The sequence below is a fragment of the Mus pahari genome, chromosome 14, assembly GCF_900095145.1.
Source record: "Mus pahari chromosome 14, PAHARI_EIJ_v1.1, whole genome shotgun sequence".
Taxonomy (NCBI): Eukaryota; Metazoa; Chordata; class Mammalia; order Rodentia; family Muridae; genus Mus; species Mus pahari.
In genome coordinates, this window is record NC_034603.1 from 76,766,489 (window position 1) to 76,783,556 (window position 17,068).

The 17,068-nt window shown below is 47.7% G+C and overlaps 1 protein-coding gene across 5 annotated transcripts in view; it reads left to right on the plus strand.

Annotated features, from left to right (window-relative positions):
• Arsg (arylsulfatase G) overlaps positions 1-17,068 on the plus strand; it is a 126,758-nt gene that overhangs the window by 34,746 nt on the left and 74,944 nt on the right. For 2 of the 5 annotated variants that reach the window (XM_029546043.1, XM_029546045.1), the window contains one exon: positions 15,332-16,225. In XM_029546043.1, coding sequence (XP_029401903.1) covers positions 16,008-16,225 — 218 coding nt within the window. In that variant the 5' untranslated portion in view covers positions 15,332-16,007. Of the gene's footprint in view, positions 1-3,643; positions 3,703-3,810; positions 3,946-5,786; positions 5,926-15,331; positions 16,226-17,068 lie in introns of those variants that run through there. The other 3 variants (XM_029546044.1, XM_029546042.1, XM_021213609.2) reach the window with 3 other exon arrangements.

Genomic DNA, 17,068 nt, shown 5'->3' on the forward strand with positions numbered 1-17,068 from the left:
AAAGTTGCTTTCCTGGACTCCATCTCACACCTCGGGAGAAAAAACTGGGAACTGCCTCGCAGCAAAGGCAGCGTTTCTGCATTTACCCCCCCGCAGAATTAGGCAACCCAGGTCGCTTGGTTGTGGTTCAGAGATTGTCTTTCTGATGTTAGAATCTGCAGAGAACCTACTTTGGGAGTGTGCCTGAAGGGTTGCCACAGGGAGGAGCACCCGTTCAAAATGTTAATAAAAACCTTTCCTTGCTCTCATTTCCCCTACGATCTAGGAATGCAGTCATCCAGTGCTATCAATAGGCTCTGGTGTGGCTAAGTGGGAAGGCAGGTGTACTGGTGCAGTGTTACTCAGGTCACTGTAGTCCAGCCAGGCTACCACCGAATAATAGCTGGCAAATTTGTGGGAATAATTAAACCTTTCCTCCATCCCAGACAGGTGTAGTCCACGCTGGCTTCAAACTTATATTTGAACCCTCCATCCTGGTTTGTTTGTTTGTTTTTTAAAGACATGATCTCACTAGCCAAGCCAAGACTAGCCTAAAACTGAAGATCCTCCTGTCTCGGCCTCCAAAGCGATGATAGGATTGATGGGATAGCAGGCTTTCTTTCTTAACCTTGGTCTGACTGTAACTGGTCTATGCCGCCAAGACTCAAACCCATCCTCCAGCCTCGTCCTGTACAGTAGCTGTGACTACAGGCACAATCCACTCTGCCTAGCTGGAAAGGGCATATTTTAAAGACACGTTTTAAAGATGGAACTCAGGCTGATCTTGGGCTTGCAATCTTCCTGCCTGTGCTTCCCAAGTGCTGAAAATACTGCCATGTGCCGCGGTGCCTACCTCTTGAGGTTTTTCAACCTCTTGAGTTTAAAAATTAGATAGTGCCCGAAGTCCTAGACATCAATGAATGATTGACCGGTTAAAACCAGGCTGTTGGGGGCAGTAACAGCAACCAGGTAGGATTATTATTAATGTATCACTGCTATTTTAGTATAGCTAATTGTTTTATATTTGTGTTAGTTCTGATACTGAATTGAGTGGCACCCGTGTGATTTGATGTGTTGGTTTTGCTTTGTTTTTCCAGACAGGGTTTCTCTGTGTAACAGCTTTGGCTATCCTGGAACTCTGTTTGTAAACCAGGCAGCCCTCAAACTCAGACCTGCCAAAGGCATGGACCACTATGCCCGACTTATTTGGGGTTTTGAGATAAAGTCTGATGGGGACGAACCTTAAATTCCTGATCCTCTGAATTCACCTCCTAAGTGCTGGAATTATAGGTCCGCTCCATCATGTTTGGCTTGTCCTGGTGTGGCTTGGTCCTACCGGTAGCCCTCTGCGAAGGAGAGGCATGGTTCCCATTTTAGAGATGAGGCAGATTGAGGTAGTCTGCCCCCACCCCCACCCCCAGGCCTGGTTTGCAACTAGTGATCCAAAACTGACTTGGGCCGCTGGTGTTTGGATAAGGAGAGGTGGCTGGAATCCAGCCTTGCTGGCCACAGGCTGATGACTTTTGCTAGCGCCCGGTCAGACGGGCCTCACCTTTTTCCCTTGAAGCCTAGTGATCCAGGGTAAAAGATGAAAACCCTTGTTTTTCTCCCTTCTTCAGTACTGCATTACCATGCGAATCAAAGCCCCCAAACAGAACTAACTCTGTTTAGTCCTAAATAAGAACAAAGAGACCTTTGCAGTCAGGAGTACGGGACCAGAAAAATCAGGAAATGAAGCTAAGGGCTGGGCTGTGCGGGTGTCCTCTTCAGTGGGTCAGTGGGAGTCTGTGGCGCAGGCAGAGCCCCCTCTGGCTCTTCCTCTTCAGCGAGAGTCCCCCAGCATCTTCTTGGGGGTGTGGGGAACCCGCTTCTTCAGAGCTGCCCCAGGCTCTCTCTCTCTTTTTTTCTAGTCCTCTGGCTTAGGGTCATTTGCATGAGAACAGATTCCTTTGTGCAAAGTTGGCCTGCCTGTTCCCTGTCCACACTTATAGTCTTTGGGTTGGGTTGCTAGGCAGATATGACCCTGGCTTGCAAATAAGCTCGTGGCTTTTACCAGCCTGTGAGAACTTCATCTTGGGAAGCAGACTGAAAGGAGTCCTTCCTGGGGTTCAGAGGGAGGGTCCTGCAAGCCTGCTTTGGGCCGCTGGGTCTTCAGGATAGCCTCAGAAAGAGGAGAGTATGTGAGAGGCTCTTAGGGAAGGTTTCAGCCCCTCAGGGTTCCACTTCCCCTTTTCCTGTCTCCATTCCACCTACTAGACACCTTCCTAAGGGCTTCTGTTCTGCTCGAGTGGCTTAGATCCTATTATAGTCCATTCTTGCTTTTAAAACGCTGATGTCCGTTTCTCTAGTTGACAGAGAAGCTCACAATGGAAGTATCCAGGCAGAGGGGCTGCGTGGTTTTCTTGTGGTCTTGACTCCCACGTGATGGTCTGTAGAAAGGAGAGAGGAGAAACTGCTCTGAGGGACTGTAGGTGTTTGGAGAGGAACAGCTAGTGATGGTGTCACAGAACTTGGGGGTCACAGACTGTACCCCCCCCAAAGGCCGAGAACAGCCCCCTGTCCTTAAGGCAATTAAAACAGCCGAATAAATAGAAACAGGAGATGGGGTGATTAATTCAATAGAGTCACATTGGACATTGCAATAAAGAGTTCTAGTGAGCCCCTATCCTGACTTGGGTCCATCCACAGGGTCCTGAAGTAAGAATAAAGGTATGTGAGATATGTAAGGAACTCCTGTTAAGGTGTGATCCTGCCCACCACGGCTCAGCATTGTCTGAACTTCACCCCCACACTGTAAGGTGGCCTGACAGGTTGTTACATCTGGGAGACAAGATCCCCCTTCTGGGTGATGCCTTTTCCTTTACCCAACATAAGGTTCCAGGGGAGAGGCATCTCCTAGTTTGCAGGGGTGGGTGGGTGGAGGTAGGGGTACCCATTGTTTCAACAGTCCCTGATAGTCAGATGGAGAGACACAAGCGTCTTTTCCGAGTGTCTTCTTTTCTGCTGGGTTAGTTGTAGCGGACAAGGACGGGGCAGTATTCCTCAAGGTGTCCCAGGCTCAAGGAGTGACCGTTTATAAGGGCTTGCTGCTGTGCTGGTCTCCCAGGGAGCTTCCTTCCAGAAAGTGTCACCCTCTGTGGCGCACGCCAAAGGAGGGCTGCACGGAATGACAGGAAGGCAGGAGTGGGTGAGAGCGTGCTGTATTTGGGGACAGTGAGGTCACTCAGAGCAGTGGGGGTGTTCGTTCCCTCACACCCGGTTATCATCCAGTGGCCTATTGATGACGTGCCCATGGCTGTGTCTCATTAACTCTGGAGCAACTTGGATTTCAACACCACCGCTCTTTCCTCCCAGCCTCATCAGTCTCCCTTGCTTATGGCTCCTGTAGTGTGTCCTACCCTCGGTGCTTAAAATAAAGCAAAACACCCAGCCACACGGAAGGGAACACAGCCTTGGGCCTGTTGCAAACGTCCTAAAAAACAAAACCCGAATCGTCAGAGCAAAGTGTTAATCACGTTGCATTTAGGAATGGATCCATGTGGCACGCAGCTTTATAATGTGGCTCTGAAAACTAATCTGAGATGTCGGAAAGCTGTGTATTAGAAACACTGACCTTTGCTCCAGTGAAGTTTAGCTCCCCCCCCCCCCCCCACACACACACAGTTGCTGAGGTGACTCAACCTGCCTGTGCTCCTCCTGCTCTTCTACTGTCTTGTACCTCAAGTGAGTCCTTGACTTCCTCTGTCTTGTCTAAACAGACACTCATGGGTCCCCAGGAAAACAGTCTTAGCCTATTTTGTTTTTGTTTTTTCTTTTTCTTTAACTCTCTAGGAGCAAGACAGCTGCTTGCTTCCTGGTGGCTAAGAAGTTACCCCATGATTCTAGGATCGTCCTATGGAGGAGAGGCCAGGAGAGGCTCTGCGTGGTTAGAACTCTGCTGTGATCTGTGGAGAGCTCCGGCGTTAGGTGGGCTTAGGAGAGATGAATGCTATTGTCTCCCACAAAAACTATGCCTGGGGTGTGCTCTCTTCTCTGAATTATTTATTTATATTTTTAAAATAATTTATTTATTTTGATGTTACGTGTATTGCTATTTTACCTGCATGTGTGTCTGTGTGAGGGTGTCAGATCCCCTGGAACTAGTGCTAGGGACAGTTGTGAGCTACCATATGGGTGCTGGGAATTGAACCCCAGTCCTCTGCAAGAACAGCCAGTGCTCTTAACCACTGAGCCATCTCTCCAGACCCTCTGAATTATTTATTATCTAGTTCAGATGATAGGAAATAATGTCTTACTGAAAGTAGGCTTTTTCTCTTTTTCTTTAGAGTGTGAGTGGGGTGTGTGTGTGTGTGTGTGTGTGTGTGTGTGTGTATCTGTGTCTCTGTGTGTGTACATACACATCAGAGGCCAGGCATATTCTTTGATTGCTCTCCACCTTACTTTTTTGAGATCTGGGATTTTTTTTTAAAAGATTTACTTATTATTATAAATAAGTACACTGTAGCTGTCTTCAGATGCACTAGAAGAGGGCATCAGATCTCATTATCGGTGATTGTGAGCCACCATGTAGTTGCTGAGATTTGAACTCCTGACCTTTGAAAGGGCAGTCAGTGCTCTTACCCGTAGCTGAGCCATCTCACCAACCCCAGTGATTTGGTCTCCTGTTAAGCCAGAAGCTCATCTTTTCAGTAAGGCTGAGTTGCCAGCATCCCCAGGGATTCCTCTTGTCTCCATTTCCCCCCCACTGGGATTACCCCCCCCACACACACACATACACACACACACACACATATATGCACACACACACACACACACACACACAAGTGCATTAAGTCAGAAGCTCAGGAGGCTGAGTTGCCAGCATCCACCCCCACCCCCCACCCCAGCGCAACACTGCCTTGCCTAGCTTTTATGTCTCTGCTGGGGCTCTAAACTCAGCAGAGAGCTCCCGTGTTAGGTGGGCTTGGGAGAGATGAATGCTATTGTCTCCCACAAAAACTGTGCCTGGGGTGTGCTCTCTTCTCTGAATTATTTATTTATATTTTTATAAATATAAGCTGAATTTATATTTATAAATTGAACTCAGGTCCCTCTTCCCTGTGCAGCCATCACCTTACTGAGTTCGCCATCTCTTGAGTCCCTCTCTTTTTCTTTTTCTTTTTTTCTTTGGGAGCTGGGGGCTGGAACCCAAGGCCCGACCTGAGTTAGGCAGGCACTCAACGATCAAACCACACCTCCTCCCTCGAAGACAGCTTTTCGATGGGGTAACATCTTACAAGTGACTCTCTGGAAGGAGAAGTTAGAAAAGGTCATCTGAGGTTAGGGGAAAGTGAGGTGATGAAGCTGGAGTTTTCAGGGCAGGGCCAATCAGGCTGGGACTTCATTGTTCATCGTTGAATGCCCTCATTCAGCAAACACTGATTGAACAGTCTCTGGGCAAGGTACTGGGATTAGGCAGTGCAGGAAACATACTGAAGTTCCTGCCATTTGCCGAGATGCTGGCCGGCTCAGGCAAGTGTCTCGGATGAATCCTATAGCTCCTACGTTCAGCTAGCATCAGCAATGGGGATATCCCCCTTCCATCCCCCACCCTCCAGTCATATAGACATCATAGCTATAGTGCCCCAAATCAGATTTGCTGGGAGAGCTTTTACCAACCATGTCAGCTGTCAACAGGCTGTGTCCAGCAGAGGGACCTAGCTCGAGGTTAGCCGAGATGGCACAGTGATGGGATCCTGTAACAAGGAGCCGGTAGTTTGAGAGCTGGAAAGTGTGAACCAGAGTGACCTTTTGCTCTCCTTTCCACATCGCTCAGGCCCCAGGTGTTGGTGACTTCTCCCTTCGCTTGGAGGCCATCACTGGAACTCGCTGATGCGTAGCATGGCGGCTCCAGGAAAGACACACCAGCCAATAGCTGCAGGAAGTCTGGATTTCACCACCTGAGCTGTGAGTGGTTTTCTTCAATAGCAATTTCAGTAAGGCAGTGAGCTTTCGTCACCCTCTTTCCTGATATCTTTTTAGTGCTTAAAGCAATGGAGAGACGGACGAACAGGAGCCGGCCTTTCCGAGTACAGCTTGGGTTGTTTCGCTCTCCTTCGCTGTTAGAAGTGAAGGACATTATCTATGGCTTCGTTTCCAGCTAAGTAAGGAACCAGAGGACACAGAGATTCTGTGACATAGCCAATGTCACCCAGCTAGCAGGTGACTATGCTGAACACATAATCTAGAAACACCCTACATGGGTCGTAGGATATAACTTAGCGGTAAGCACCTTACCTAGCATGCAAAAGGTCCAGAGTTTGATCTCCAGCACCCCAGACACAGAGAAGGTAGCTGTGAGATGGCTCAGTGGTTAAAGGCCTTACCATTCAAGCTTGAGGATGGGGTTCAGATTCCTAGCAACCCTCAGGAGCCAAGCTCCTGAAAGCCCCTCCCTGGCTTGTATGTGGCTGGCTACCTTGTAGCTACATTGGCTTTCCCCACTAATCCTGCCAGGCTGCCTCCATCCTCGTGACATCATCCACCCTCATTACCTTCTCTTGGTTCCACCATCTCATGGGGAGTTATAGCCTTGTCATCCCAGGTTCAGGATTCTGATGAGAACAAACTTGAATCTGATTTCACTCCTACACCCTCTATCGGTCTGCAGAGGAGGAGAGAGCTGAAGAAACATTTTATGTAATGATACCATAGGGGATACAAGTTAGCTAAAATGTATGGAGCAAACAAGTCCATTTGGTTTTTATGTATATTACAGGCAAAAGGAGAGGGGAACAAAACAGGAACAGACTGCGTTGGTTGTGCCTCAGGGAGACCTTGTCTAGATCTGGCTTGGAATAAAGAGCCGAGTCATGCTTATGAAATCTGTGTGTGGCAGTACAAACCTGTCATCCCAGCACTGGGATGGGCTTTCAGTGACTGGTTCAGGGGGATACCAACTTCCATCAATGGCTTAACCCGCCAATGACTCCAGGCCAGCCTATCTCAAAACAGAAAACAAAACGAAACCAGGGGTCTGGGAGATAGCTCTGTGGGTGAGGTGCTTGAGTGTGAGGATGTGAGCCCATTGCCTAGCACCGCCCCCCAAAAGAACACAAGCTGTGGGGGTTGAGCTTGCTGTCCACCCAGCCTAGTCTGAAAGATGGACAACTCTGAAGGAATAATACTCAAGGTTGAGTCCTGTACATGCTATTTGTTGCTGTGACAAAACGCTTGCAGAAAACAGTGTGAGGGAGCTGCGTTTTGGCTCACGTTTCAGAGGCTTTGGCAATGGGTGGCTGGCTCCACGGCCCTGGGTGTGTGGAGTGGCAGAGCATCAGGCTATAGAGCGCAACCAGGCATCAGAGTGACAGGAAGCATCTGGGGATGAGATGTACGTTGACCTGCCTTGTCTCATTTCCTAATGGCCCATTCAGTTCTGAAGTCATTGGCGGGTTAAGCCATTGATGATGTTGGTATCCCCATAAACCAGTCACTAACGAACGCCCACCATGGCTCAACAGTTAAGATCACTAATTATTTTGTCATAAGACCTGAGTTTGGTTTCTGGTCCCCACACCATGTAACTTCAGTTCCATGGAACCTGATGCCCTCCTTTGACCTCTGCAGGCTCCTGCACTCACATGATCTATATACATACACCCAGGCACATGCACACACATACATAAAATAAATAAATAGATCTGAAAGCAGAGGCTGGAAAGATGGCTCAGTGGCTAAGAGCACCAGCTGCTCAATTCCCAGCTCTTTTTCTTAAAATATTGTATTTATTTATTTATTTATTTTTATTTTATTTTATATGAGTATATTGTAGGTATCTTCAGACACACCAGAAGAGGGCATTGGATCCCATTACAGATGGTTGTGAGCCACCATGTGGTTGCTGGGAATTGAACTCAGGACCTCTGGAAGAGCAGTCAGTGCTCTTAACCACTGAGCCGTCTCTCCAGCCCCAATTTCCAACTCTTATACAGTGGCTCACAGCTGCCTATAACTCGTGTTCCAGGGGATCTGATGTCCAGTTTTGATCTCCACAGAGACCAGGTACACATGTGGCAAACAGACATTCATGTGGACAAAACAGTCATACAATAAAAAGATAGAAGATTTAATAGAGGAAAAGAGCAGCTGCAGTTAAGCCTCTACCATAGGAGCCTTTGAGTGGGTATAGTTCTCATTCCAAACCATGACACGTAGTGTCTGGGATTCACTTAAGAAGTACTCTAGAATGGGTCTGGAGAGATGGCTAGTGGATAACAGTGCTGCTTGCTGCTCTTCCAGAGGACCTGAGTTTGGTTCCCATCACCAAGTTCAGAGACTCAGAGCTTCCTGTAACTCCAGCTCTAAAGGATTCAATACCCTCTTCCAGCATCTTGAGAACACTCACATCTACAAGCCATACACACATACAGAAATGCACACACACAACTAAAAACAAACAAACAAACAAATAGAAACAAACAATCCTGCGTGTTTCGAGAGGGGCAGGGCAGAGGGAAGTAGAGGGGGAGACATCTTGATCAGACTGGCTATGACTAGTTGGTACCTGTTGGGTTTACATCCTGGATAAGTAGGTGTGAGTTTCTCAAGGTTGTATGTTTTGCTACAGCCACAATGAAATATTTAGCAAATAATACGCAAATATGGCTTATAAAAACATCTTTAGCCGGGCACGGTGGCGCACGCCTTTAGTCCCAGCACTCGGGAGGCAGAGGCAGGCGGATTTCTGAGTTCGAGGCCAGCCTGGTCTACAAAGTGAGTTCCAGGACAGCCAGGGCTATACAGAGAAACCCCGTCTCGAAAAACCAAAAAAAAAACCCAAAAAAACAAAAAAACAAAAACAAAAACAAAACCCCAAAAAACCCCAAAACAACAACAACAACATCTTTAGAATTAACCTCACTGTTCTGGAGGTGGGGTTCAGGTATGTGACCCCACGCCCAGTCCCCTGGGTGGTTTGTTTTCTCCAGTGCGGGAGAGAAGTTTAAAGACAAGACAGGATGCAGAAGAAAGGGTCGCTCCCTCGGGTCTTTTGTGCTTCAAGAATCAGGTATAATGTCTGAAGGGCTCCTGGGCTTTTAGATGCATGGCATGAAGCCACTTTGGCGCTCCCAGGCTGGCTTCTGCCAAATGGTGCTGTGACAATCACCACAGGTGGTCTTAGCCTCAACCTGGACAGGATGTGCTTTCCCTCCTGGTGATGCTTTCCTGGCAACAATGGTTCCAGAAGGGAAAAACAGGATCTGGGTTGAGCTGCATAATGCATAAATAAATATGTAAATAAAGGTCTTAGTGAATTAAGTGGGGCTGCTTTCCCCCCCCCCCCCGACCTCAGTGAAGATATTCTTTTTTGGTTTTTCAAGACAGTGTCTCTTTGGGTAGTCCCGGCTGTCCTGTAACTCACTCTGTAGACCAGGCTGGCCTCGAACTCAGAGATCCGCCTGCCTCTGTCTCCCGAGTGCTGGGATCAAAAGCGTGCGCCACCACAGCCAGGCTTCACTGAAGGCATTTTCTCAAAGATGTATCATTTGCTTCTCTCCCTTGCTGTGACAAAATACCGGGCGAAAGGAACCGAAGGAAAGGCGGAAGGGTTTGTTGGGCCTGCTAGAAGGCACAGTCAATCTTTTGAGAGTGACAGGACAATGTTGTCTATGAAGTTCAAGCTGGAGAACCACAAAACTGATTTAGAAACCCCCACCCCCACCAAAGGGTGAAGCAAAATTTAAGGAGTCAGCACACTTAGGCTCTGTGAGTGTGAGGTTTTCCCTGATGGTGGACTGCCTCTGTCTTCAACACCCTAGGTACCTCTGTTTCCCTCAGCCCTTACTCTCCTCACTCACACATTCGGAATGTTTCAGCTTCCTCCCTTTCTGACATCTCCCAGATCGATACGCTTTTATATTCTCAAAATAGCAGCCCTGAGGATTCTGTTACTGTCTCACCTCTCCATCTCACCCTCTCACCAGCCCTCCTCTGCCTTCCCGTCTGTGTTGCTCTGACTTCACTATTCCCTTGCTCACTCTCCTTGCTTGGCAGGTTAGGTTAGTTAGTTGGTTGGTTGGTTGGTTGGTTTTTACGACTTGACATACACTAGGGTCATCTCAGAAGAGGGAGCCTCAGCTGAGAAAATGCCTCCATCAGATTGGCCTGTAGGCAGGTCCATGAGGGCCTTTTCTTGCTTAATGATTGATACGTGAGGGCCCAGCTAGGGGACAGGGCCCGACCAGCGGACAATGCTGTCCCTAGCAACACCGAGCAAACCATGGAGAGCAAGCCTGCGAGCCTTCTCCCTCCATGACCTCCGCTTCAGTTCCTTCCTCTAGGTGCCTGCCTGCCTTCACTTCCCCTGGAAGCGGACTAAGCTATAAGATGAAATAAGAACCCTTATATATAAGAAGAACCCTTTCTTCCCTGCGTTACTTTTGGTCATGGCCTTTATCCCAGGACTAGGGAGCAAGCTTGTCTTCACAATCACCTCTTTGTGGCTTGCCACTTGCTCTAGATCCCAGCCTTCCCTGGTTGCTCTCTGCCCGTGGCACCATTGGCTTATTATATACCCTTGTCTCCCAAGACTCTTCGATAGCCTTTTGGGTGGGGGTACCCTGAACCCCTTTTTGACTTGCACTTGCCTACCCCACGGATCCGACACCTTTGTGCTTTGGTTTCCGTAGCTCTTCTGTTTTACTTTCTCCATGTTCCATTCCCTGAGAACAAACCATCGTGGTGCACGGGTGGGGATTTTTGTGTGTTTCATTCATGGCTGTGTGCACACTAACTACCTAGGTTAAAGCGCTAGCACACATGTGGTGCGCCAACCATCCAGTGCCTGGGAGAACCACCTTTGACCTCATGTGGACAGCTGGTGCCCAAGGCCCCTCCTGGTAAGTCCCCATGTGACTCCTGGCCCCTTGCCAGCGAATAGGCCATGCCCTGAGTTGGCCGGCGAGACAAACAACAGGACTCTGCAATCAGACACTGACTTCTCCTTTCTCCTTTGTCTTGGTTGGCCTCAGTTCATCTGAAGGCTTCGTTTCTGGAAAACCCACAGAGCCCCGAGCCAGAAAGGTCTGTCCAACCTCCTTGTTGTTTCAGCTGTTTTCAAGGTTTTCTCGGAGGATGCTTGGCCACAGAGAGGGCTGTGGGAAGCCAGGGTCAGGTGATGGAGTGGCTATCCAGGCCGAGGTTACTCAGACAACCGTTCAGCACATCTGCAGATTGCCTTAGAGCACGCACGCCTCTCGGGACAGCCTGCTTGTGGGTCCTTTGTCTATCGCCAACCCATAAGCAAGCCTGGAAACTAAAGGGAAGCTGACCTTTAACACACACCTTGCAGCCTTGCCTTATAACCTGGCTCAGGGGCTGGGTTGGGAGGAAGGGTAGGTGATGGAATAGCACCTGCTTAGCATGCGTGAGGAACCTCTATTCAACCTCTAGAATCCCAACCAACCCACCAACCAACCAACCAGCCTAGGCGTGGGTAGAGAGAACATGAGTTGTTGGGGAAGTTGATTGGCAGCTGAGGTTAGCTTTACTGCCTGTGTTGATGGTGCCTGCTCAGCAGGGATCTCTATCATAGTTAGCTGCAGCAGGTGGCCTCCATTTTGTGGCTGTAGAGATAAATAGCCCAGTACCTTCCACTGAAGTGGAAAGAAGAGTGAATGCTTAGTTTGTCAAAGACTCCTCCTTTGCTGAGATTGTCAGGAGGAGTGCTCCTTGCCTGTGCCTGCCCTCTTTCCCTTTCCCATGTGCACATTTATGTGACATCTGTCTGTCTCTGTGACTTCACATGTGTGCCAAGACCAGAGGTTAACCTCAGATGTCTTTCCTCAGGACACTTCCCACATTGTTTTATGAGACAAGGTCTTTCATCAGCCTGGAGCTTGATAATTTGGTTAGCTTGGCTGGCCAGAAGCCTCAGGGATCTGTGTACTGGGAGGAGCAGCCCTAAGTACCACACGGGTCTTTTTGTGGGTTCTGGATTTGAACTCATGTTCTCACACTTTTTTTTTTTTTTTTTTTTTTTTTTCGAGACAGGGTTTCTCTGTATAGCCCTGGCTGTCCTGGAACTCACTTTGTAGACCAGGCTGGCCTCGANTGGCTGTCCTGGAACTCACTTTGTAGACCAGGCTGGCCTCGAACTCAGAAATCCACCTGCCTCTGCCTCCCGAGTGCTGGGATTAAAGGCGTGGGCCACCACGCCCGGCATCCTCACACTTTCTTTTTTTTTTTGTTTTCGTTTTCTTTTTGTTCTTTTTCTTGTCCTCACACGTTCATAGCAAGTACTTTACCAACAGAGCTATCTCAGTCACATTGACAGTCTCTCTAGCCCCTCCTTCCTGAAAGAGATTCATTCATAAAAACTTGAGTTGGGAAAGTGACATCAGGTCACGTCCCAGGGCAGTATGTGGGGGCCATTTTCTTTAGGACAAAGACGTGTAGAATTTCACTATGAATCTTCACTGAAGCCTGTGGTTCAAGTCCATCCTTTGTCTGACTGGTTTATCTCTTCCCTTTGGTTAAAGAAAGTAAGCAAATGAGCAGAAAGGGCTGAAATGTCGCCTCGGAGGTATGGATGTGAAGAATTCTGTAGCAGTCAGCTGGCTAAGTGACCCCATTTCTGTTCTATGAAGATTCAAAGTTCGGTGTGACGCCTCCTTTTGAAAATCCTCAAAAGATTGCCTTGCCATGGAACTCCGAAAGAAAGCAAATCTAGTTTGATTTCCACTTTAATTTTAGCTTCCTTCTTAAATGAATTCCCGCCCCCTCACCCCCTGGAATTCTTGTAAGGTCAGGTCATCCGGAGATGGATTATTGACCAGAAATGAGGCCATACTAATGCCCTAAGCCAAACAGCTTTACGAAGAAACGTCTCCCGTGGCTGTTGCTCCTGGGTAAAAGCCAGGGGAAGGAGGCTGGGAATTAACCAACAGGTGAACAAGTAGTTATTGAGCACCCTCCTTATGCAAGAGTCTTCCAGAAAGGGAGACGTCTTTGGGATCTCAAGATCACTGAATACCACTTGAATAATCAAGTGTGAAGTACGTCTTTTTGGGAAGTGGAAGGGTTTGCATTTCCAAACAGTTGGCTTGTGGGCCTCCAGATGGGACTTCTGTTTATTTGGAATGGGGGTGTCTCTGTCCATTCGTTTGCTTTTTACTGAGATCTTCTAGAACTCCCATCCGCTGAAGCTAACAGTGGGGTTAGCTGGTCATAATGTCTGACTCTGGGGGTTGGCTCAGTGGATAAAGGAGCTTGCCACCAAGCCTAACAGACTGAGTTTGATCCCTGGGACCTACTGGATGGAAGGAGAGACCTGTCTCTTGCAAGTTGTCCTCTGGCCTCCACGTGTGAGCGCCACGGTTTGTGTGAACGAACATAGGCGCAGAAGCATGTAACTAATTATTTTTTCTTTTTGAGATGGGTGTGTGTGTGTGCCTCACTTTGTAGTCCTGGCTGGCCTGGAATTTGCTTGAGACCAGCCTGGCCCCAAAGTCATTAGAGATCCACCTGCATCTGCCTCCCAGGTGCCTGGATTCAAAGAAACACACCCCTATGTCTGGTCCCCAAAGAGACATAATTTGAAAAAAAAAATTAAAAATGAAATAGCCATGTGAAAGAGCTCCAGCCTCAAGCAATTTTATACAATGCCGATTGTTTCTTTGATTATCTTCCGTGGGTGGAAGGCTGTTATTTGCTCTAGAATTTCAACACTGTGTCACCTTGCAGGTTTAGAGCCCTTAAGTAAACAAGGAGTGACTTGACTGTATTCTCAGCTCTATTTGCCACCTCCAGCTGGACATCTAACCTCATGTCTCAGAACTTAGTGTGACACACTTGGCTTTCAGCTTTGTCCACCGGAACTGAGTCATCTCCAGTTAGGCCACGCAGTTTCCTTTTTCTTCTAGACCTGGAGTGATATTTTTATCCCCCCCCCCCCCAACATCTGACCATTCCAAGAGTGAACCAAGGACAAAGGGTGTAGTTCTCACCTGGGAGCTTGCTCAAGTTCATATCTCAAAGCCAGGTGTGAGCCCTCACACCTGCAAACCCAGATCGAGAGAAGCAGAGGGAGGAGGAGAAGGAGGAGGAGGAGGAGGAGGAGGAGGAGGAGGATCAGGATTTCAAGGTCGTCCTGTGCTGTATACTGAGTTTGGGCCACATGAGATCCTGTCTTGAAAAATCAGTCCAAGGAACAAAAAATGGTCCCAGCCCTCTCACTGAATTTGCTGCTTGCTTTGTTTTTTTGTTTTTGTTTTTGTTTTTTTGAGAGTAGGTCTCTGGTTGGTCTTCAACTGGCTATGTAGTAGAGGGTGACCTTGAACTTCAGATCTTTCTGCCCCTCTCCTGCCTGCAGAGTGCTGGGGTCCTGGATGACCATGCACAGTTTATGGAATGCTGAGGACTGAACCCAGGGCTTTGGGAGTGTGCCTGCTAAGCAAGCACTCTACACACGGAGCTGTATCCCCAGCTCCGGTTTGCTAATTCATATGCACACCCAGGTGTGAGCATCGTTGGCTAAATGGTGTTTGACAGCAATGCCTTGTCTATCTTGTGCATGCTAAATCCCAAGGGGCTACACCTTCCAACCCTAGATTTTCTTACGAAAAATGTCATGATTAGAATGTACAGAGACATGTTTCTATTTATTCTTTGGGGACTTTGGGGGCAGTGTTTACTTATGAAAATTACAAATGCACAGAAAGACAGAAAGCATTCTACAGAGATGGCTTACGTCCTCCACGTAGATCTATTATAAACTTTGTTTTATCAAGTCTCTTTTTTACCCAAATTAATTTCTCTGGGGGAAGCTGTTTGTTTGCTTTGAGATCACATCTTATGTGTCCCAGGCTGGTCTCGTAGTAGTTGGGGATACTTTACACTTCTGATCCTGTTTCTGCATCACAAGTGCTGGTACGCTAACCACACCTGGTTTATGAGATGTTGGGGGATCGAACCTAGGACTTTGTATAAGCTAGGCAAGCACTGTATGGGCAGAGTTATGTCCTCAGCTTTCTGGATTAACTCATGCCAAGAATTTCTTACAGAAACATTTAGGTCATAACAAGGCCATTCCAAGCAATTGTGCCTTGACCATGGGACTTTTTTAAACAAACAAACAAACAACAAACCTTCCTGTTAAAATTCTCAATGAGTTTGACTATTTGTGGTGGTAGGGGTGGGGGAGGCACTCCGGGAGGAGTTAGCAGACTGGAACCTAGCTGGCCCAGGATACTGGGGCTCAGTTATCCTCATTTGTAGCGTGTGTGAATTGCAAAGGAGTCATCTCTAATGTTACTGCCAACCCTGTTACTATAGGTCCATTGCAAATATTATTGTCATCCCTGTTTTCCAGGGGGAAGAAACCGAGGAGCCAGTTGAACACCCGAAGAAGAAGGAAAACATCTGTTGGCGTGGAAAAGTGATTATTTTCCCAAGCTACCGAGTAAAACACCACAGACCTGGCTGTGCCAACTCTGGTTTCTTGACAGAGTTTGTTCCTCCAGGAAACCTTACAGAAACCTCCACCATCTGGAACTCAGAAACTCATCTGGGGGCTGACTGTGGCTTCTAGAACATCCAGGTGTTCTGCAGATGTGAGAATGTATCCCGCAGTCACCAGATGAAGTCCTAAGCAGATGCAAGGCTTGCTTTGTGGCCTCAGCTCCTGGGTGCAAAGGGCCACGTCTTTGTTAAGTGGCCAAGAGTGGTTATTGACATTGATGTCTGAATGCTGTACCCAGCCAGTCATCTTATTAAGCTGTGATGAGAAGTCATCTTGAGGGGACCAACCCAACTTAGGGCTGACACATTCCTGACTCTCTTGGATTAGGATTCCACATGGGGACCTTGTTTCTGTAGCCCCTACCATCCCTGTAGCCATTACTAACTCCAGTGCATTCTTGACAACTGGACTCCTTGGCGACTTCCTGCACTGAAAGTGGACAAAGAGAAGACTCTGGAATTCCAGAGATTCACAGTGGTGCTCCGTTATCATTTTACCAAAACAACAGGAGTCTTCGTGTCTTACAATGGGCTGGCTCTTTCTAAAGGTTTTGTTGGTTGGCATGGCCTTTTCTGGATTTTTCTACCCTCTCATGGATTTCTCTATCAGTGAGAAAACAAGAGCCCCCCAGCCAAACATCGTGATCATTTTGGCTGATGACATGGGATGGGGTGACCTGGGAGCAAACTGGGCAGAGACAAAGGACACCACCAATCTTGACAAGATGGCTTCTGAAGGAATAAGGTGAGTCCTGAGAATGCCAAGCAAAGGCTTTGGTCATTGCAGTTTTTGTTGGGGGTGCAGGCAGTGTAAGAACTTTTTTTTTTTTTTTTTTTTTTTTTTTTAAGATTTGTTTGTTTTACTTTGTAAGTGTGTTTTGCCTGTGTACATGTATGTGCATCATGTGCATGCATGTCTGTTGGACCCCAAGGGACCGGGATCGCAGATGGTTATAAGCCAACATGTGGGCACTGGGAATCGAACCCAGGTCTCCTTTAAGTCAACAAGCATGCTTATCTAATGAGCCATCTCTCCAGCCCTGATAAAGCACTTTAATAAGCAATTGGTGAGTCTATGTCGCTTTCATTACTTTATTGATTTATTGTATTTGAAGCCAGTATAGTATCACACAAATATCTATCCATGTATATACTTACTTTCCTATCATCTGTCATCCTCCAATCAATCATCTGTCCACGAATCCATCCATCCATTTACCTATCATCCATTTGTCATCTGTCCATCCACCAATCCATATATCCGCCCACGTACCTGTCCAGCCATTCACTTGGTACGATATATGTAGGTTAGGTGCTGAGAATTTAGAGGTGGACAAGATGAAATTCCCTGCCCCCAAGTTACTCACTTTCCAAAAGGGGAGACAGGCTAAGAGGAAAGAAGGCAGTCAAGTTACACATGTGCTCACACTGGGGGTGTTTGTGGAGTCCAGAGGGGAAGGATGCTCAAGGGTGTAGGTGGCCTATGAGGAGCTAACTGAGAGCCACTGAGCACACATGTTTATCTGTGAACAGATGGAACTAACATTTAAGGCATGTATGTCTTAAGAGACGACAAAAGAGAGCGAGT